The sequence below is a fragment of the Telopea speciosissima genome, chromosome 5 (genome assembly GCF_018873765.1).
Source record: "Telopea speciosissima isolate NSW1024214 ecotype Mountain lineage chromosome 5, Tspe_v1, whole genome shotgun sequence".
In the NCBI taxonomy this organism is placed as follows: Eukaryota; Viridiplantae; Streptophyta; class Magnoliopsida; order Proteales; family Proteaceae; genus Telopea; species Telopea speciosissima.
The window spans coordinates 11,262,162-11,286,095 of record NC_057920.1 but is presented as its reverse complement, the minus strand read 5'-3'; the positions used below and the strand labels follow the sequence as shown (position 1 = coordinate 11,286,095).

Sequence of the window (23,934 nt, the reverse complement as noted above, 5' to 3'; positions counted from 1 at the left end):
TAAGAGTTAGAATGAGGATCAATAAAATGCTCGACTAAATTGGGTGCTTCCAGAGGAAGGGGAAAAGGAGCAATAGAAGGGGGTAATTGGGGATCTAATAGTCAAGCCAAGGATTAATGGATTGACCATTCCCGACTTGAAAGAAAGAGGCTTGACGGAGAAGATCCCTCGTGGAACACACTGATTTCCAACCCCAAGAGGCAGTAGAAGAACACTTAGCATGAAAAAAATTTGAGGATGGAAAGTACTTATCTTTCATAAGTCTATCCCAAAGAGAACTAAGAGACTCGAGCAATTCCCAGCCTTTTTTAGCTAAAAATGCAAGATTCAATTGGGCCTGAGAGTTTCACATTAAGACCGCCTAGTCTTCTAGGAAGACAGATGGTACTCCACGAGACGGTAGGAACGAGAGAATTGTTATCACTTGACCAAAAGAAGCTTCTGCTTATAAAATCCAAAGACTTAATTAATCGAGGCTGAGATCTCGAAGCAAGATATTGTGTAAAGTGGCATGGCCGATAATGTTGATTGAACTAGCATAATCTTACCTGCCGGACAGGTTGGCACAATGATTCTTTGATATTTTCCCGCTGATAAAAGGGATTCCCAAATATGAATCGAGAGAAGATGTGGGGATGAACTGGAAGAACTCTCGTAATTGTCTTTTGATTACCAAATTCACATTGGGGCTGAACTGAGCTCTAGTCTTGTTGAGATTGAGAGCCTGACCTGAGTACTTGCAATATGTTTCCAACACCTCGTTGAGAGCTCTAGCTTCATTCATGGAGGCTTCCCAAAATAGAATCAGATCATCCGCAAACGCCATATGGGAAATCCGTTCTCCACCTGTTCTCTTGGAGAGCGATTGCAAGATTAGTTGATAGGACTTTCGTGCAAAGTACAAAGAGGAAAGAAGAAAGAGGATCCTCCTGTCTAAGGCCTCTAGTAGGTTTAAAGAAAGTGAGCGGGGAGCCATTCAGCAAAATACTTAGCTGAGAATTTTCAACACAAAACATCACCCATTGAATCCATGAAGAATCAAAGCCCATGTTGGAAAGAGTGCTCCTCCAGAACTTCAACTCAACTCTCTCATAAGCTTTTTGCATATCAGTCTTAAGGGAAAACTACCCCTTATTTCCTCTTCTGGTGTTTTTAATTTTGTGGAGCAATTCATGGCAGATGAGAACATTATCCTGAATATGTCCCCCTTTAATGAATCCGTTCTGTCTAAAAGATATGATCCGATTGAGAATAGGACGGAGGCGATTAACGATGATCCGAGAAATGATCTTGTAGATAAAACTGCATAGGCTTATGGGTCTAAACTCTGAAATTGAGGAAGGATGGTCTACCTTAGATATAAGAGCAATATGCGTCTGATTGAGGGAGAGACAAAAGGTTCCTGTTGAAAAAAACTTTTGGATGCATGATGTAACCTGTCCTCCAATAATAGACCAAGAGCTTTGAAAGAACATCCCCGAAAAACCATCTGGATCTGGAGCTTTGTTGGAAGGCATAGACTTAACAATAGAGCTAACTTCCTCATCTGTGACTGGTCTGTTGAGCCTGGAGTTATCTTCCAAGGTAACTCTCCCTCAAACATTCTCAAAATAGGAATCCTCCAAAATGGGATTAGAAGTAGAATAGAGATCCTTGTAGAAATTTGTGAATGCATTGCCCATTTGATGCTCATCTGTAAGGGTGAGACCATCAACATTAATAAATGTAACTGCATTCCTGCCTCTCTTTTTTAAAGTTGAAAGGTGAAAGAATTTGAAATTGCGATCACCCGCTTTAATCCAATTTGCTCTAGATTTCTACTTCCAAAGAATCTCTTCTTGATGTGCAAGTTTCTTCAAAGTGACTAATTGGTGCTTCTCATTTAAGAACCACTGATCATCTCTCAAAAAAGGATTGATGTTATAAAGTGTTGTTAACATTGCTTTAGACATCTCCATATTCTGGAAAATATTGCCAACTTGATATCGATTCCAATCCTTAAGAGTATGTTGAAGAGATCTAAGCTTGTTGCATACTTTGAAAGAGGGAGAACCATGAGGGCTGAATGAAGACCATGCCGAAGAAACTAAGGGTGTCAATCGGTGCGGTTCTGGTTATTCGATTCGGTTGCGGTGCGGTTTACATTTTGATAAGTTGAAATCAAAATCGAACCAAATAGGAATTAGCTAAAATCATAATCGTTTTGCATACGGTCTAGTTTTATCGGTTTCTATTTGGTTTTCATTATCCGGTTTACATGCGGTTTGTGTAGTGTTGTTTTGAGAACTAGTAATGAAGACATCCTTAGTTTTCAAGGCCTTTATATTCCCGTATTTCTCCATTCTCTCCCGGTTTCTCTCACTCATCATATTTCCCATGCCTATGTGATGAAGAAAAAAAATTCTCATCTTTAACCATCGTTCTATTCCTTTCCTATTCTTTGTTTTTCCCTTTTTTTTCTTCTCCACACTCACATGATAAACAAACTTTTTATTTATTAGAAAGTAGGGTTTAGTTAATCCATTTTAACATCATACATCATTTCCAATTCATACTTGAACAAATATAATATATAGTTAACCCTTTACATTTTACTTATTTTATGTTTCTAGAGTGATACAATAATTATGTTTATTAAATTAATTATTGTGTTATTAATTAATCCAATTGATACATGGGCTAGTATTCGAGTAAGAGTTACAGTTTTTTATTCGGTTTAGAACCGCGGTTTTGAGGTGCAAATCAATACCGAACCAGGAAGAGAACCTATAAAATCAAAACTGGATCATTTTTCTGTGGTGCAGTTCGATTCGATCGTAAACGGTTGATTCCGGTTCTGATAGTCGGTTTCGGTTTCATTTTGACACCCTTAGAAGAAACCACTTCAGAATACCCCGGTTCATATGACCAGAAGGCCTCAAAATGAAAAGGTCTTACTGACCAGGATCTGTTCCTTTCAGTATGCAAAATTATGGCTTTGTGGTCGGAGGAAGCAACTATTTCAGATGTAACCATGGCATTAGGAAACAGATTGAACTAGTCAGAATTTGAGAAAAACCGATCCAGCCATGCTTCAATTCTTCTATCCCCAAACTGCCAGTTATTCCATGTGAAAAGATGATCTGTTTGATGAATTTCTGATAGGCAAGCTTCGTTGACAAAATTATTGAGAGGTTGCAATTGACTTTGAGATAAAGGCCTGCCCCCTTGCTTGTCCTCCATGCAAAGATATGAATTCCAATCCCCAACTAAAAGCCATGGCTAATTGATGAAATATGATATATTAAGAATTGAATTCAATTGGGATCTTCTCAACTGTTCGAAGCAGCTAATGTAAACAAAAGTCAGAGTCCAGCTTTGATAATTGATATAATTAAACACCATGTTTACATGTAAGCACCAATTACTCCTCCACAAAATGTTACAATCGATGCAGTTAGACCACATAAGCAACATACCACCTGCTCCATTTATTTCCGGGATGCACTCGAAATTAGAGAAATTAAAAGACCTACAGAAGTAGAGCAAATTCGGGTTGGATTTTTTAGTCTCTGAAAGGAAACAAACTTCAGGTCTATGTTTACTTATTAACTGGCGGATTTCCCGCTTTGTCAAGGGGCGACCAATCCCTTGACAACTAAGAGCTAGGACTTTCATTTCCTACCCTGTAACTTTTTGCGGCTAGTCACCATTGCCTCAGAAACAATCATCAATGTTGTGGGTTTCGCATCCATAGCATACAGGGAAGATTCACTATCTCCACCAAAAAAATAGCTGCAATGGAAGAGGATCCTGAACTTCAATATGCACACTAATATTCGGCAAGTCGAGCCTGGTAGAGAAGTCAATAGCTAAGCACTCAGCAATAGCCGTGATGCCCGAACTATCACCCGAAGAAAGAAGAGAGGAAGAAGGAGAGTTCAGCTGCAAGTCAATGGAAAAGATATTTGCTTCACACGACTTAATCACAAGAACCATCACATAAACCAAGAGAGTTGCAGGGATTATTGGAGGTTTTGCATAACTACCACCGAAACCGAACAAAAGGAAAACGAAAAAGCAGGGTGTAAGCTGGAACAAGAAGACTTTACTGACCCCATAGGAATAGAGAGTTCATGAATTCGATCTAGACAGAACATAGCCGTTAAGAAAAAAAAAACAATAGGATGATAAAAAGACTCTCTGAAATATCTTGTTATAGACATCTAATATGCAGAAAGGAGAACAAGAGAAACCTAAGCAGCACAAGCTAACAATCATGACAATCGCTCAAAAGGCCAGAGGAGATAAGAAGACTCACAAAGAGATCGTAGAAAATGCTCAGAACTGAAAACAGGGTGTTCCTCGGCTAATTTGACCCAAACGAAAAGCTCCTGCTGTACATCCTTCAGTTTGAAGAATATCTTCTAGGAACTGTAGAACTTGGAGCTGGAACGAAAGTAGTGGTAGAAAAAACAGAGATTTACCTTCGAATCACCAGATTTAGGCAAGGGCAGCGGTGGAGAAAGCCAACCTTGGTAACTCCGCTCACTTATAGTGATATCTGTATACTGCCGAGCTGCCCGGCAGGACCATACTACCAAGACACAACAAGGCGATAAATTACCGCCTTATCCCTGTCGAGCGCCTTGCCTGAGTGGGGGTAAGGCGATCATTTACCGCCTTACTGTGTCTTGGCAGTAGGGTCCTGCCTGGCAGTAGAGGATCCAAATTGTATCTGTTTGTCTATTTGAAAGTGTGGGCTTGTTTGGTGATAAGAACTATTGAAATAACAAGGAAAAAAACCTCATACATGATGAGTTATATAAGATCCAGATCCTCTACTGCCAAGCTGCTCGGCAGGACCGTGCTGCCCAGACATGGTGTTGCGCACAATGACCGCCTTACCCCCACTCAGGCAAGGCGTTTGGGCAAGGGTAAGGCAGATATTGCACGTAATACCGTGTCTGGGCAACACGGTCCTGCTGGGCAACTCGGCAGTAGAGGATCCAAATTGAGTTATATATGGTTGAAATATTACTTGCATTTTCTTTACAATAGGTTCGTTGATTATTAAATGATAAAAAAATATCAAATCATCTGCCCACATGTGGTTAGAAACATAGGGCTGTGGCAACAGTTCCTCCAAGAAACCCTTTTCCTTTTAAATATATATATATATATATATACAAAATATATACCCTTATCTTTGAGATTGCATCATACAAGATAAGGGTGCATAAAAAAGAAGGGTGCATAAAAAAGGGACCATGCATCATACATTGCGTACATGAAACCTTTTGCCTCAACTTTTTATACCAAATAAGGTTTTTAGGCAAGCAATCTTCCATAAAGGAAAGTTGTATTTGAAACACTTCTTATCAAAAAGTATTGAGTTGGAAAAATTTTTGTTGCTACTCAGACTAAAGAAATGAAATAATTCACTTCCCTTTTGGGTTCACAAATACCCTCCTAAGTTTTTGTATTTTTCAAAATACCCTTTTAGATTTCATTTCTTTCACTGTTAATTGGGTAGCAACAAAATTTCGTCCTGTTAGCATTCCCTTCTAAAAATTATCACCAGAAATCTGTGACATTTAATTTGGTAGCCTTCCAATACTTCAAAAGAATACTATGTGAAAAGGTTAAATTTATTTAATTGGATCCCGTTATTTAATTTTCTTAGTTAAATATTTTATCAATAAAAATTAGTGACAATTTTGGAAAAAAAAAAATTTGCTGCTACACTTGTAGCAGTAATGTTCCTGCTAGAAGGCTAGTAGCTAAGAAAATGGAATAATTCACTTCTTCTTTGGGTTCATAAATACCTCTGTAGACATTGATTTTTTGTCATCCCCTAATTGGCGATGATGACAATGGGACATGGACGATGGACGACGCACTCTCCTTCTTTTTAGACCCAAGATACCTGACCCATAAGACCAAGAACCATGCTGAACACAAAATGACCCATTTTAAGCCCCAAAAAAAGGAAAAATGGCACTGAGCTCAAACGGCGCCATGGAATCTTCCCACGGCGCTGTGGACGCCTTCCCACGGCATCGTGGGTGCCTTCCCACGGCACCATGGGGATGTGTACCGGATTTCCACGGCGCCATGAGGGGGTGTGACCTCAGCCTGCTGACATCACCCACGGTGCCGTGGAAAAGTCCCCCACGGCGCCGTGGAGGACTTATTCGGCCAGGAGAGAGAAGGGGTCCCTCCCTATAAATAGGAGGGTCCCCTCCCACATTTGCCAAGGAAGATTGGGTGGAGAGACCCTCCCCAAGTGATTCCTAGCCTCTTTTCCTCCCTTTTCACCCTCATTTCTCCTCCTTCTCTCATGAGAGTGTGAGTGCTTGAAGTTTTCTTGTGGCGGACAGATCCTTCGATTGTCCCTCTGAGTATAAAGCGCTTTTGCTCTTTGGCATTGTTATCCCATCTGTGCACGGATAACCATCAAAACTCCTTTATTACAGACATTATTCTGTCTATTTACTCCTCTCCAAATCACTTGAAAGAGTCGTTACTCTGCCGAGAAAGAATCAGCGTCAGTCCATTCGTCTATCTCCCCTGAGCCAGGGGAATACAACCATACAGGTATAATTACTGTATTTTTGTTGATTCAATGTAGTCCTTTCATATTTCATCGTTTTAGTCCGTATTTTTCATATATGTAATGTAGTTTATTATGTTTTAGTTCAATTCATAGCAACTAAATGTAGTTCATAATATCCCCCATCCCCGTAATAAAAGAGAGAGAACATTCGTCCTTATGTAGCATCTAACACAGAGAGACCAGTTTCGACCAAGCGAGGTGGGTGCCTAACACCTTCCCACACTCGTAACCTGACCCCTTACCCGAACCTTTGGTCGGACCATATGGAGTCACGTAGCCCGATTCCGCTCACAACGGGTAGGGCTACACTTAATGGGTCCTAGGCCCTAACCCTAGGTGGTGACTTCACATTATATTAGCATATTTTAATGCATGATCCCAATCCCCTATTTATCAATATTATACATTGACAATATTATCCATATCCATATACACACACACATACATCTCCCAAAACCCTATGTCGCCATATGCCATAAGGGCTGAGGAAACCCTCGTCCCGAGGGACCACTGTACTTACAACCTCCTAAGTTTTTGTCTTTTCTAAAATACCCTTTAAGATTCCATTTCCTTGATTGTCCAGCAATTTCATTCACTTCTAAGAGTTTGGATTCACTCTATCTCACACGTAGTATGGATTCATTCACTATTCATGCACGCATGCACGTACCTATGTAAATTGAAAAATGGAAACAATAATGAGGATTGGAAATGGATTTTTATTTTATTTTTGGTTTATGAAAAATGTATTTCTCAGAATTACATGGATATTCCCGCCAAATGTGCCCTTTTATATTATATAAAAAAGAGAGTAACAAATGCTTCTCTTGAATGAAACAATGAAGAAAATTAATTGGTTACATTGTCCGGAGCATGGGTTTTAAACGAATGAAAAAGAATAAATATTACAGAGGTGCTACTAGTCGATCAGTACCCTGGGAAGATTGGTGGAGGTGGTGATGAGTATTGGAACCCGAGATTTGGTGGCAAAATGAAATCGTCAGCTGGAGCTGGTGGTGGAGAAGAGACTGGAGCCGGTGGTGGTGGGGATACCTCTGGTGGTGGTGGAGAGGAGACTGGTGTGGGTGGTGGTGGGGATACCTCTGGTGGTGGTGGAGAGGAGACTGGTGTGGGTGATGGTGGGGATACCTCTGGTGGTGGTGGAGAGGAGATTGGTGTGGGTGGTGGGGGTAACACCACTGGGGGTGGTGGAGAGGAGACTGGTGCAGGTGGTGGAGGGGACTGCACTGGTGGTGGTGGAGACTTGACTGGTGTGGGTAGTGGGGAGTGGACGACTGGTGGTGGGGGAGAGTTCACTGGTGGTGGTGGAGAGTGGATGACTGGTGGTGGTGGAGAAGGGACGACTGGTGGTGGTGGGGAGTAGACGACTGGTGGTGGTGGGGACTGAACCACTGGTGGTGGTGGGGAGTAGACGACTGGTAGTGGAGGAGAGTGCACCACTGGTGGTGGAGGAGAGTGGATGACTGGTGGCGGTGGGGAGTGGACGACTGGTGGTGGAGGAGAGTGCACCACTGGTGGTGGTGGTGGAGGGGAGTGGACAACTGGTGGTGGAGGAGAGTGCACCACTGGTGGTGGTGGTGGAGGGGAGTGGACGACTGGTGGTGGAGGAGAGTGGACAACTGGTGGTGGTGGGGAGTGGATGACCGGTGGTGGAGGAGAGTGCACCACTGGTGGTGGTGGGGAGTGGACGACTGGTGGTGGTGGGGAGTGGACGACAAGTGGTGGAGGAGAGTTCACCGGTGGTGGTGAGGATTGGACTGGTGCTGGTGGTGGAGGGGAGGACACTGGAGTTGGTGCTTCAGGTTCTGGTGTAGGAGCCACAACTGGTGGAATTGAGACTGGTGTAGGAGGTGTAGGTGTCACAACTGGTGGTGGAGTTGAGACTGGTGTAGGTGGTGGTTGTGGTTTTGGGGTGGGTGGTGTTGGCTTTGGAGATGGTGTTGCTGGATTTCCACACTTCAACTTGGTGCAATCCACTGGTCTGCTCACCACAGGCAAACATTCGCTTGCTGTCTTCTGTTCCGGCCTATCAGCCAAGCAATTGTTGGTATCGTCCAACACCAACTCTGATTCCTTTGTTGCTAAACACTCAGGTGCCTCACCCTTGAAGTAATTGTAAGAGAATGTGAAATTCTGCAATTTAGGTAATTGGCACAAGTTCTGAGGCACAAATCCAGTCAATTTGTTACCAGAAATATCCAACAACTGCACATTCTTCAACCCAGAGAAACTGATTGGCAAAGAACCAACCAAGTTATTCCCTGCCAAATCGAGAACTGTAACGTTTCCTAAAAGCCCAAATTCTGGAGGAACGCAACCAGACAGATTGTTATTCATGAAGATAATCTCTTCCAATGAACCCATCTTTGTTATGCTTCCTGGAATGCAACCGCTGAACTTGTTGTTGGCGAACACCACAACAGAAGCATGGGTATTACCCAGAGAATCAGGGATTTTACCACTGAATCTGTTGTTGTTCACGAAAATTGCGTCCAAATCCTTCTCAAACAGCTCCGATGGGAGTTCTCCTTCGAAGTCATTGAAACGGATATCTAAATACTTGAGACCAGGGATGGAGAGCGTCTCTTTAGGGAAACCCCCAACAAAGCGGTTATTGCTAATGTCCAGCTCGTAGAGAGATGGCAGCTTACCGAAGCTTGGTGGAACGATCCCACAAAACCTGTTTGAGTTAATGTGGAGGAGAGCCAGATCGGTTAAGAGACCAAGCTCGGGGGGCAGGTACCCGGCGATGTCAGCATTATTGAGGTCGACACCGGCCACGACATTAATCGATGGGTCATCAAGGGCTGGGGCGCAGAAAACGCCATTGTAGGCGCAGACATCAGCACCAACCCAATTGCCAGTGATATTTTGGGGGTCGGAAAATATGGACTTCTTCCAGGCTTGGAGAGCAATGTAGGCCCTACGAAGCCTATCGTTGGCGAAGGTAATCTTGAGATCAACCTCAAACTCATAATTTTCAGGTAGATGACCGCCCTCACGGAGGGTTAAGAGCTGGCGACGGGCAATCCAGGAAGCCTGTGCATTGGTTAAAGCTAAGGAAGAGGGAATGAAGAAAGAAGAAGAAAAGGCGAGGAAAAGTAATAAGTAGCCTGAGGCCTGCTTTTTGGATGGGAAGCTAGGCAACACCATCTTCTTTATTGGAGATAAAGGCCAAAGGCTGCTTATAGGGCACAATGAAGAAGGTCCGGAGATGGGCATGTTATATTGTGGGCTCTGCAACTAATGCCCTCTTTTTTAGTCAGGTTTTCCCGATGTTTCAGGTCTTCCTTCTCTCTCTCTCACTGATCCTCCTCCCATGACGGAAGGTCGACCATCCATGTCCATATAAGCACCAATAATTAGAAAGGGAGGTTGCAACGAACAATTGATCGCAGGAGAGAAGATGAGCCGCTGCCTCACAGATTGCCAGAGAAGAAAGAGATGAACGGAGGAAGATGACAATGTAACGTTGGTTTTGGGAGATGGGTTTGATCCAGGAATAAATGGGAGAGAGCTGCAGCGGATGAACACGCTGCTCCTTGCTGGCTGGATGGCCATGGCAGCCCATCAAGTTAATTTCGTTTGGGAAACATGAGTTGCAGGTATCCTTGTAGGGAACACCATGGAATCCGAGAGATCTGTCTTAGACAGCGCCGAAATTCCAGATTACTATCTCATGCAATTAGAAGATGATAAACTAGGGATTCTTTCTAATTTTTCTTATTTTATTCATGTTATTAGAATCGTTGGAATGTAAGAATCCAATTTTTTTTAAATCGTTGATAGAGTTAGAGTCTAGTTATGATTTGAGTTTTACAATAGGATTAGGAATTTTATTTTATAAAGGGCATGTAACCCAACGTTTTGAGTTAAAAACGTTTTGGATAAAAATATTTAAAAAATAATAATTTTTTTAGAATAAAATAGGGTAATATAACCGATGCAGACCGATCCGTGTTGGCCGGGATCGATTAGGTTTACCCCTGTTTTCTTTTTTTTTTTAAATAGATTTTTTTTTTTTACATTGTCCGTATTGATACGGGATCGGTCAAGAATTGGTATCGATCTCCATCTCCACCGATACCAATCGGAGACCGTATTTATCGGACTGCATCGGTTAAGTTACCCTATTTTCTTCCAAAAAATTAGTTTGTTTTTTAAATATATTTTTACCTTTGTCTATACTGACCCATTGATACAAGATCAACCAAGAATCGATATTGGTTTTAGCCGATACCGATCTAAATCGTTCTAGTAAAAATGTACAAATAAAATCTAATTTTTGAACAAAAAAGTGTAAACCTAACCGACAGATCGATTTGGATTGGTATCGACTGAGACCAATACCAAATCTTGACCGATTCCGTATCTATGGGTTAGTACAAACAATGGCATAAATATATTTAAAAAAAAAGTATTTTTTTTTTGAAGAAAATAGGGTAACCTAACCGATGCAATCCAATACATATCGTTCCGGATCGGTATCGGTGGAGATGGAGATCGAAATCAATTCCTAGTCGATCTTGTATTGGTAGATCGGTATGAACAAGGGTAAAAATGTAATTTTAAAAAAAAATCTGGGTAAACCTAACCGATCCCGACCGGCACGGATCGGTATCTACTGAGACCGATACCGATTCCTGGCCAATCCCATATCGATGGATTAGTACGGACAAGGGTTAAAATATTTAAAAAATAATAATTTTTTGGGAAGAAAATAGGGTAATCTAATCGATGCAGACCGATCCGTGTTTGTCGGGATCGGTTAGGTTTACCCCTGTTTTCTTTAAAAAAATATATTAGATTTTTTTTTTACATTTTTTTTTATTGTCCGTATCGATCCACCGATACGGGATCAGCCAGGAATCGGTATCTATCTCCATCTCCACCGATACCGATCGGGGACCGTATTTATTGGACTGCATCGGTTAGGTTACCTTATTTTCTTTTAAAAAGTTGATTTTTTTAAAAAAAATATATTTTTACCTTTGTCTATACTGACCCACCGATACAAGATCGACCAGGAATCGGTATTGGTCTCAGCCGATACCGATCTAAATCGATTTATCGGTTAGGTTTACCTTTCTTTTTGTTCAAAAATTAGATTTTTTTTTTACATTTTCACCCTTGTCAGTACCAACCCACGGATACGGGATCGGCTAGGAATCGATATCGGTATTTACTAAGGAATTGGAGAGAGAGAGAGAGAGAGAGAGATCATTGAGAATAAAAAAAGATATTTAAAAAAAACAACAGCAAAAAACATTTTGAGATTTTGTGGATTCAAATAGAGAGAGAGAGAGAGAGAGAGGAGAGATATCGTTGAGAATAAAGAAGTAATTTTTGAAAAAAAATTAAAAAAACAGCAAGCAAAAGAGATAGAGAAAGAATGAATATCTACCTTATTTAATTAAGGGTTTTTTTTTATTGCCTTAATTTTATGAGAGAGAATTGGAGAGATTTTCACTCCATAATTGTTAACCGATTTACTTTTGATAAATCTAATTTTGTGGAGAGAATTGGAGAGATTTGATTTAAATAATAATAAATATTATTAATTTTAATTACAAACAGTAATTAATACTAAGGGTACCTAAGATTAAGAATTTATATGAAAGAATGACATAAAGATTAAGATTTGAATAATAGAATTTTAGATAAGACTGAAGGGTACAATAGGTAAATGAAAGATTTGCCACTAATTAAAAACAATAACAATCAATACTAAGGGTACCTAAGAATTAAGATTATGAACTTATAAGAAAGAATAACATAAAGATTAAGAATTGAAGAATGGAATTTTAGATAAGAATGAAGAGTAGAATAGGTAACTGAAAGATTAGCTACAACGTGCTTTTAAATAATAGTATGATGTCTGTATCAATCCACCGATAAGGGGTCGACCAGGAATCGGTATCGATCTCCATCTCCATCGATACCGATCAGGGATCGTATTTATCGGACTGCATCGGTTAGGTTACCTTATTTTCTTTTAAAAATTTACTTTTTTTTTTTAAAATATATTTTTATCTTTGTCTATACTAACCCACCGATACAAGAACGACCAGGAATCGGTATTGGTCTCAGCCGATACCGATCTAAATCGATCTATCGGTTAGGTTTACCTTTTTTTTTATTCAAAAATTAGATTTTTTTTTACATTTTCTCCCTTGTCAGTACCAACCCACTACTACAGGATCGGCCAGGAATCGATATCGGCATTTGCTAAGGAATTGGAGAGAGAGAGAGAGATCATTGAGAATAAAAGAATATATTTAAAAAAAAAAACAGCAAGAAACGTTTTGAGATTTTGTGGATTCAAATAGAGAGAGAGAGAGAGAGGGGAGATATCGTTGAGAATAAAGAAGTATTTTTTGAAAAAAAAAATAAAAAAAATAACAAGTAAAAGAGATAGAGAGAGAATGAATATCTACCTTACTTAAGTAAGAGTTTTTTTTTATTGCCTTAATTTTATGAGAGAGAATTGGAGAGATTTTCTCTCCATAATTGTTAACCGATTTACTTTTGGTAAATCTAATTTTGTGGAGAGAATTGGAGAGATTTGTTTTAAATAATAATAAATATTATTAATATTAATTAATTTTTAATTACAGACAGTAATTAATACTAAGGGTACCTAAGATTAAGAATTTATAAGAAAGAATGGCATAAAGATTAAGATTTGAAGAATGGAATTTTAGATAAGACTGAAGGGTACAATAGGTAAATGAAAGATTTGCCACTAATTAAAAACAATAATAATTAATACTAAGGGTACCTAAAATTATGAAATTATAAGAAAGAATGACATAAAGATTAAGAATTGAAGAACGGAATTTTAGATAAGAATGAAGGGTAGAATAGGTAACTGAAAGGTTTGCCACAACGTGCTTTTATATAATAGTATGATGTTCGTAACGATCCATCGATATGGGATCGGCCAGGAATCGGTATCGATCTCCATCTCCATCGATACTGATCGGGACCGTATTTATCGGACTACATCGGTTAGGTTACCCAATTTTCTTTTAAAAAATTAGTTATTTTTTTAAAATATATTTTTATCTTTGTCTATACTAACCCACCGATACAAGATCAACCAGGAATCGGTATTGGTCTCAGCCGATACCGATCTAAATCGATCTATCGGTTAGGTTTACCTTTTTTTTTGTTCAAAAATTAGATTTTTTTTTTACATTTTCATCCTTGTCAGTACCAACCCACTGATACAGGATCGGCCAGGAATCGATATTTGCTAAGGAATTGGAGAGAGAGAGAGAGAGAGAGAGAGAGAGAGAGAGAGAGAGAGAGAGAGAGAAAGAATATATTTAAAAAAAAAAAACAGCAAGAAACGTTTTGAGATTTTGTGGATTCAAATAGAGAGAGAGGGGGGAGATATCGTTGAGAATAAAGAAGTATTTTTTGAAAAAATAATAAAAAAGCAAGCAAAAGAGATAGAGAGAGAATGAATATCTACCTTATTTAAAAGGGTTTTTTTTAGGGTTTTTTAAAATTACCACCCCAAAATTTTTACTATCTACTATTACCCCCCCCCCCCCAAAACTTTCAAACAACTGTTACCCCCCTCTGATGAATACTAATCACTAATTGACCCCCACCGTTACATTTCCGTAACGGTGGGGGTTAGTCGTGACAGTGTGCCGTTGTCACAAATTTTCTAGGACCAAAATACCCTTTTGGGGTGGTAATTGAAAAAAAAAACCATCACCATCCTTCTCCTTCTTCTCCTTCTTCTTCTTCCTCCTCTGCAACCCCAAAATGTGGCTGCCATCAAACCAAAATCAAAAACCTTGGATGGAATGAAACCATGCCGCGAAGTCTCTTCTTTCTCTCTCTCTCTCTGGTGAGGGGGATATGAGTAGAATAAATCTCCTTTCCTTCAGCTGGGTTCTTCCAAAGCAAGCTTAAGAGTCTGATTTTGCAGTGATTCCTTGTATATTCTCTGGTGGAATTCATCCCAGTTTTCCCTTCTTGGTTATTATGTCGCCTGAAACACTCATTAATAATCTGAGAGACATCAAAATTAAGAAATAGCAGCAAAATTTAAGCACCCACCACGTTAATGGATCCAACTATTATTAGCATGAAAAGGAGAAAAGAGAGAGGAGCAGAATCCCATAATATATGCTAGCTCGCTCATCTCTGTCCCTTTCAATGTCTTTGGATGCACCCATTAATGGAGACCTGAAAGCATTATCCACTACCCAACAGCATTTTAGAATAAGTTCCCTTTCATGTCTCATCTTCCTCCCTTAATTATTTCACACCATATCGCCATTACAGGAATATCTGTTGCTCCAAAAGTCCAAATCCATCGATCATCCATTTTTTACTTTGAATGACAAAAGCTTCCTTCACCCTTCCTTCACTCCCCGAATCCCAGAATCTTTCATCGAATAATCTTATCTTTCTAATTACGTATTTTTTCTAGCTTTCAAATTTAAAAGTGAAAGATTAAATGGCACACATTGGTGGGGTATCTGATTTAAGTTGAATAGATTATTATCCTTCCTAAAAATGGGGAAATGATTCATGAAAAAGTAAAATTGAAATCAAAAGGAAAAAATTGATAATAAACAAACAAAATATGAAAACCCTTTCCTTTTTCTTTTACGATATTAACACTGTACAAGTGTACATCCATCCATGGTGTCACAAAGAAATCATAAAGTAAAGAAAGGGATACATGGGGAAATAAATAAAAGGAGGGTTTGCTCATTGGTGGGAGGATTTTAAATGTTCTTCTTCTCAGGCAGCAGTCAGAACAGTGGTAATTTAGGATTTTTATGTTCATAACAAATTTAGGGTTTACGATTCGAAATTTTTTCAGGAGAAGCTTGCGGGATCAGATGTTTACTGATGATCCTTTTATAGGTGGAGAGACTTCGCGGCGTGGTTTCATTCCATCCAAGGTTTTTTATTTTGGTTTGATGGCAGGCACATTTTGGGGTTGCAGAGGAAGAAGAAGAAGGAGAAGAAGGAGAAGAAGGAGAAGAAGGAGGAGGAGAAGGAGGAGAAGGACGGTGATGGGTTTTTTTTTTTCTTCAATTACCACCCCAAAAGGGTATTTTGGTCCTAGAAAATTCGTGACAACGGCACACTGTCACGACTAACCCCCACCGTTACCGAAATGTAACGGTGGGGGTCAGTTAGTGATTAGTATTCATCAGAGGGGGGTAACAGTTGTTTGAAAGTTTTGGGGGGGGGGGTAATAGTAGATAGTAAAGATTTTGGGGTGGTAATTGTAAAAAACCCTTTTTTTTATTGCCTTAATTTTATGAGAGAGAATTGGATTGATTTTCTCTCCATAATTGTTAACTGATTTACTTTTGGTAAATCTAATTTTGTGGAGAGAATTGGAAAGATTTGCTTTAAATAATAATTAATATTATTAATATTAAATAATTTTAATTACAAACAGTAATTAATACTAAGGGTACCTAAGATTAAGAATTTATAAGAAAGAATGACATAAAGATTATAATTTGAAGAATGGAGTTTTAGATAAGACTGAAGGGTACAATAGGTAAATGAAAGATTTGCCACTAATTAAAAACAATAATAACTAATACTAAGGGTACCTAAGATTATGAAATTATAAGAAAGAATTACATAACGATTAAGAATTGAAGAATGGCACAAAAAAAGTGGCACATTTTCTTTCCTGCTCTCCTTTACTTGATTTTTCTTGTACCACTTGGTGGAAATTTTTTTGGAAGCTTAATATTCATCCTAAGTTTAAAATTTTCTTCTAGCGTGTATTACATGGAGGGCTTCCAGTTAAGGATTTTGTGTCGAAATGGAATCAGGCCGATCCCACTTGTGCTCTCTGTGGCACTTGTAATGAGACCCTCTGGCATATCTTCCTCTCCTGTGATTAAGTTAAACATATCTAGGCAGCTGGTCCACTGGGTCTGAGGACGGAATTCATTTCTTCCCCCTCTATCGGTCATTTCTGCATTTCAACTTTTCTTAGCCGCCGGCTTGATAAGAACTCTCTTATTTGGTTTTTCTCTGTTTTCGTAATAACTTGTTATGTTGTTTGGTCTGTTAGAAACAATTTTATTTTTAATGCTGTTAAGCCTGATCCCCTCTCTGCATTGCGGAAGATTGAACAATGGCTGATGGAGTTACATCTGGCCCCACCTCATTTTAATTTGGATTCTGTACTATGTAGTCATAATATTATCTCTTCTTGTCCTAATATTTGTTTACCTACTTTAGATTCTCCTGTTTTGTTATGCGCAGGGTTTGATCCCAGAGACATAGGAGGTATAGATTACTCTGGCTGGGCTTTTTGCGTTTTGCTACATGGCAAACCCTTTTTGTTGGCTACAGGGTAGATTAAATCTAGACATCCTCCGGAACCGGAATTAATTGGAATCCTCTATGGTTTGGACCTTGCCATTAAGAGAGGTGTGAAGCTGAAAGAAGTTTGGTGTTCCGATCCGGTGTTACCTGGACTTCTTCCAACTCCATCCCGTTCTCCTTGGCCTTTGGAAGTTCTGAACCTCTTTTTGCAAATAGTGGATCATATCAAAGGGGTGTCTATTTCAAACAGTCCTGATTCTTCTCTTCGTCAATGGTTAAAATGTTATAGTAGCTTAACTCTTAGAACTGGTTCTTGTGCTTTTGTAGATTCTTGTCTTTCACCTTCGTAAGTTATACAACTGTCTTTTATTTCATCAAAAAAAAAAAAGAATTGAAGAATGGAATTTTAAATAAGAATGAAGGGTAGAATAGGTAACTAAAAGATTTGCCACAACGTGCTTTTATATAATAGTATGATAGTATGATATGATATATATATGGTGTTCCCTGCAAGGATACCTGCAACTCATCATCTTCCCCAAACGATTTGGGGAAAATGAGTTGCAGGTTTTTTTTCTTTTCTTGCAAGGGCAATTCTGTCAGTTCATATCATATTGTTGGCATTGTTAGTCATGAATTGACGGAATGGGTATATCTGTTAACTTTTGTAAACCTCAGGGGGGTACACAGAATTATCCAAAATTGGGGGGTAAAATTACACTTTCGTCAAACCTCAGCGGTAGTATGTGTAAATTATCCTTAATTTTTTTTTTAAACGTAATAGGAGCAGAAGGGTTTGATCCAAGAATAAGGGTAAAATAAGGTTTTTGAAAAGTTTAACTATAACTAACGGTTTACACTTGACGGTAGGGGCTTATTTGTAAACCGTCCACAAATCCAGAGGGGTGCACGTAAATAGTGAAACTAGGGAGTGTTTTGATATTGTTTCAAACTACAAGGGGGTGCATGTAATTTTCTCTTATTATTATTATTATTACATAGTTATTTGACAAAAATGTTTTTATACAATCAATGGTTGATATTCTTCATAATGGTTGTTTCTACGGAATAGGGTTTTCGATAATTGTATTTTCTATATCCGAAAATCCGTTATAGGATGTTGTTAAAGTGGAGGGACTTAAATGTAATGTTTTCTATTTTACATGGTAACTCTAACTATTGTTGCACTAGTTGTTCATCAGTATTATTTATTGGATAAATAATTGTAGGAAAAAATAACGCTAAACATTCATTAAGGTTGAACAAATTTAATTTTTTTTGACAAGGAATGATCACAAAATGAAGAGATGTTAAAAAATGCGTATCGATGAGAATTTGTCTCCACGAGAACTTGAACAAAAAGTTGTTGAATTGGCCTAAGGTGTAAGTGTGGCTATGTGAACCTGAGCTTACCTTGAGCCTGGACATGGCCTGAGCTGGGCTTTTCGGCCCACAAGATGGGCTTGGGATGGGATTTTAAGGGCTGAGATTGGACCGAGTCGAGCCTGGATTGAAGCTTCGGCTGACCGCGGCTCAGCCCAACCCAACCCTTATTTTATATAACTATATATAGAGAAAGAGAACACTACCTTGGCGTGTGCGGTGCGCTACCCCTGTGCCCAAACACAGGGGCACGCGAAATGACCCTACACCCTGGGATTTTTCGCCTTTCTGTGGGGTTGCAACGGTCATTTTGCGCCCCCCTATGTCTGGGCACAGGGCAAGGCACCGCACACGCCCATGTAGCGTTCTTTCTCCCATATTAATTATTACACTTTTTTTTTTGGTAAATAATTATTACACATTACATGTAAGGCTTTAAGACTTTAGGAATATCTTTAAGAATGATTAATGTTGATGATGTCTCATTTTTTTCCCTCCTTTTTTAGTAATAAAGACACAAATGATTTTAAAAAAAAAAAAGTGCTAGCTAAGGTTAATCAGGGCCAGGCTAGCCTTGGCAAAAATCAGGACCAATCAAGGCCGACCAGCCCGACCTGATTATGGTTAGGCTAGGCCGGGTTGAGCTCAACAAGGTTGGGCATGGGTTGAGATATCTCAACTCGACCTCAAGACGGGTTGGGCTTGGTTAAGCTAAGAGGACTCAGGGTTGGGCTAGGTTTTAAAAAAAACTGGCCCTGTTTCACCCCTAAATTGACGTATTTCTTGTACGTACAGACAAATTGAGGTATTTCCAAATACTAATGAATGCTTCCTCAGCATGAGGAAAAGAACTTAAGAATCCTCTTTCTTTTTTATGCTTTAAATGAAGTTTCTATAGAATGCTCATTTTAACGCAAAACAGACGTACATGGAACACCCATAAAACAAAGCAGTTTTTTGCCCATCAAGTTCTTTATTTGTAATTATAGTGACATCTGTTTTTTTTTTTTTTTTTGGTGGTAATAATACTTTATTAACGCTAGAACAATGTTCCAGAACAGTCAGGGTACAAAGGAAGGAGAATACACGGAAGGGGAGAACCCTACCAGATAGAAATTGCTTGAGAAGAAGCTCCCAGCGAAGCCAAACAATCGGCAACAGAATTTGCTTCTCTAAGAGAATGAACAAAAACGACAGTCTCAAAACATAACTACAAGATCCTGCAGTCCGCTATTATAGGTGCAATTTTCCACAGGATAGAAAGCATAGGATCTTTAAGATTGTTCACCACCAGCAGATTGTCGCTCTCTAAGACCAACTTTGGGAGACCCATTTGGCTAGCTATAGTCATGGCATATCTAATAGCAAGAGCTTCAGCCACCAGAGCATAGTTCCAACCAATACCAACTGAAAACCCGCAGATGAAAGAAGCACTTGATGACTTGCAAACGCCACCGATGCCAGCGTTGCCTGGATTACCTCTACTTGCACCATCAACACCGAACTCAACAAAAGGGCTGATTGGAGGGATCCATCGAACTAGTCGAATATTAGTTCTCATTGGATTCTGAAAATTATGAACTTGCTCCTTAGTACTAGCAATTGCTCTTAGAGTAATGTCCCTTGGATTGAACGGAGAATGTCTGAAGATGAGATCCCAATATCCATTCCATATATGCCAAATAATGTTGCAGAAGAGAGAAACTTTAAGCCTATTGTCCCTGTTAAGTTGAGTGGGGGTATTTGTTGCAAGTAAAATCCCAGACTTGATATCTTGGTTAGAGAAGAAATTAATTAGCCCAACTTGGTGCCAAATGCTTTTAATAACTGTGCAATCGAAACAAAGATGGGAAGCCGATTGGGCTTGATTCTGACAGATGAAGTAGATGGGGTTTAAATTGAACCCTCTAAGATTCAATAGACCAAGCAGAAGAAGTTTGGTGTAGGGTCTTCCAAATAAGATGCTGAATTTTAGGCACAATAGGGAGGTGCCAAACTTTAAGCCACACAGAGCTAGAGGGGTGAGAACCTCCATTAATGGCTAGACTGTAGGCTGAAGCCACGGTGAATCTTCCCAATGAGGTACCTTGTCAAATCAGTCTATCGTTACAAGGGAAAAAGGGAATGGAGATGTATAAAATTAAAAAGGCAATATCGGGAGGCCACCATTGAAATATCAGTTCTCTTCTCCAAGAGTTAGAATGAGGATCAATAAAATGCTCGACTAAATTGGGTGTTTCCAGAGGAAGGGGAAAAGGAGCAGCAGAAGGGGGTAATTGGGGATCCAATAGTCAAGCCAAGGATTAATGGATTGACCATTCCCGACTTGGAAGAAAGAGGCTTGATGGAGAAGATCCCTCGTGGAACACACTAATTTCCAAACCCAAGTGGCAGTAGAAGGACACTTAACATGAAAAAAATTTGAGGATGGAAAGTACTTATCTTTCATAAGTCTATCCCAAAGAGAACTAGGAGACTCGAGCAATTCCCAGCCTTTTTAGGTAAAAGGGCAAGATTCATTGGGGCTGAGAGTTTCACATTAAGACCGCCTAGTCTTCTAGGAAGACAGATGGTACTCCATGAGATGGTAGGAACGAGAGAATTGTTACCACTTGACCAAAAGAAGCTTCTGCTTATAAAATCCAAAGATTTATTAATCGAGACTGGGATCTTGAAGCAAGACATTGTGTAAAGTGGCATGGCCTATAATGTTGATTGAACTAGCACAATCTTACTTACTGGACAGGTTGGCACAATGATTGTTTGATATTTTCCCACTGATAAAAGGGATTCCCAAATATTAATCGAGAGAAGATGTGGGGATGATCTGGAAGAACTCTCTTAATTGTCTTTTGATTACCGAATTCACATTGGGGCTGAACTGAGCTCTAGTCTTGTTGAGATTGAGAGCCTGACCTGAGTACTTGCAATATGTTTCTAACACCTCGTTGAGAGCTCTAGCTTCATTCATGGATGCTTCCCCAAATAGAATCAGATCATCCGCAAACGCCATATGGGAAATCCGTTCTCCACCTCTGCAGATTTGAAGGCCCTTGATCATGTTCTCTTGGAGAGCGATTGCAAGATTAGTTTATAGGACTTCCACACAAAGTACAAAGAGGTAAGAAGAAAGAGGATCCCCCTGTCTGAGGTCTCTAGTAGGTTTAAAGAAAGTGAGTGGGGAGCCATTCAACAAAATACTCATGTCACGCCCCCATCCCAGAAAAGGGATAAAATACATTATAAGGGGTGACTAGGACAACGCTTGTCATCCTACTAAGCTGCCAGGATCACTGACACAGTGTCCCAACGCACAGTCATAACTAATATTAAAACAATATAATATCAGAGTGCGGAAAGGGAAATATTATATTCCAACTGATCAGTAGTTTTGCGGAAGCGTATAAAATCAATAGTTACAAGATGATCAAAGCCTAGATGATAAATACTGTAGTTAATCCATTTTTCATTACCATCTAATAATGATTAACAAGGGTATAACAGTAAATGTTTTTACATGGGCCTACGCCCTAAAATAAACAAAAGGGGAACAAGTCCCTAGAATTCTCATGGCCCGTAGGCGCAATCGTCACAAGGACACCCGTTGCCATGTTCCTCTAACACAGCTTCCGGCTCCTCCGTACCTGCATCATAATCTAAAAATTGTGTACACGAGGGGGTTAGCTCTCCACTGAGCCAGTGAGGGGATGGGGATGCACAAACACACAATTCACATAGTCCAATGATGCATGCATATGTTAAGTAAATTTTCCACCTAACATCACAACTAAGTCAAAGGCATATGCTATCAGTGAAAACTCGGGAGACATGTGGGTCACTTAACTTATCGCCACAATGAAACCTCAATTGTCACCTGGGACCTACGCCGATCGAAGCCTCCAAGACCACTCAGTGGCAGACCCCTCATAACCAATACTACCATGACTGGCCTCTCCCACCTCCACAAAATCCGGTGTACTGATTACCCAACACCTAAACCCCTGTTGGTAAGGGTCGTAGCATAAGGGTGTAAAATCCTAGCCACAGCTACATGCAAGTCCTATCGTCCCGAGAGGTAATCCGGGCGCATCAACTTTTCATCCGTTTTAGTGCCCGGTTACCAGCGGCACGGCGCACATACAGATTCAACATGACATTCAACATAATTTTTTCATAAATATATATAGTATCCGGGGTTCCGACACCGGCACCCACCGGCACCGAGACCCATCAAAGTAAAACATCTCCAATTAACATAATAACATTCATATATAAAAGTATGCAATATGCGCAAGCATGCTTAATAATTTATAATGATGACATAATATACAATGCAATAATAATATCAAGCCCAAACAACCAAACCCACTCACAACGTATACGCCAAGCACCAAGATTATCAGTTGTCGCCTCGATCAAGCAATAAGCCACAAGATGAATATATTAACCTAAACAAAGAGTGAAATAAGGTTAAACGAGCGAAGGGAAAGGATCCCCAAAAAGGTCTTCCATAATCACTTAAGTATAAGGTTTCAGAAACAAAGTGGTTGCAGGAGTGGTTTCATGCCCAAATTCTGCAACCACATGTAAATCCTAGGAAACCAGGGGTTCAGGACAGTTTTAGTCAAGGTCGGTTGCAGATGTGGTTTCAGAAAACTGAAACCGAGTGTAAATCCTAGGAAACCAGGGGTTCAGGACAGTTTTAGTCAAGGTCGGTTGCAGATGTGGTTTCAGAAAACTGAAACCGAGTGTAAATCCGAGCTTCACAGGGGCCTCCTCGGGAAGGTAATTTCAGGGTGGTTTCTTGCAGGTCTAAAACCACATGTAAATCCTAGCTAACCAGGGGCTTAGGAAGGTCTTTGCCAAGGGTGGTTGCAGGTGTGGTTTCTCAGGTCTGAAACCACATGTAAAACCACATACCTGCAGAATCGAAAATTGAAGGGTTTCTTGCTAGGGATTCATTTTCCAAGGGGTTTAAAGGTAGGGAGACTTTAAGAAAGCTTCCTCCTAGGTCCATTAGGGTTCTAAGACCTCATTAGGTCCATGTAATCCTATGGATTTAAGAGGAAAAACAAAGATAATCTAATTTATGACATAATAGGGTAGAAACCTTAAATTTCTCAAATGAAAAGAGATTGCTTAGGCTTAGAGGTTGTAATGGAGTAAAATAACTCCACTATAGTGTAGGTTTAGAGGTTCCATCGATTCCTTGGGTTCCAAGAGAACCCTAGGTCGAATTTCTCCCATTTCCTAAACCTCAAAACTCAAAATAGATGAAGAGATGTGGGTTTCAATGGCTTACCTTCCCCAATGTAGAAAAGCTCCACGTAGAGGGCTCCACAAGGTGAGGTTCCAAGCCTTCAACCAAGCTTTTCCATTCCTCCTTCTCCTTTTCTCCTTCCTTCTTTCTTCTTTCCTTCTTTCTCCTTTCTCTCCTCTTTCTCCCCTCCACGATTTAGGTTAGATGGGAGAATAAAGAGAAAGAAAGCTTCTCCCCCCCCCCCCCCTTTGTCTTATTTAAAGAAAATGGACCTTGGGTCCTTTAAGTTAAATGGGTGGATCCAAGATAAATGGGTCATTAGGCCAAATGGATAGTT

The 23,934-nt window shown here is 39.8% G+C and overlaps 1 protein-coding gene across 1 annotated transcript; it reads right to left on the bottom strand.

The window, feature by feature from the left end:
* Positions 1 to 7,430: 7,430 nt before the first annotated feature.
* LOC122662772 (pollen-specific leucine-rich repeat extensin-like protein 3) lies at positions 7,431 to 9,841 on the bottom strand. Its single transcript, XM_043858489.1, has one exon. It carries the CDS (start codon positions 9,839 to 9,841, stop codon positions 7,526 to 7,528), a length of 2,316 nt encoding a protein of 771 aa, XP_043714424.1. The 3' UTR covers positions 7,431 to 7,525.
* Positions 9,842 to 23,934: the final 14,093 nt, after the last annotated feature.

Bases quoted from the DNA above. Each gene is read 5' to 3' on its own strand.
- LOC122662772 (XM_043858489.1), bottom strand. From the start codon at position 9,841: ATGCCCATCTCCGGACCTTCTTCATTGTGCCCTATAAGCAGCCTTTGG.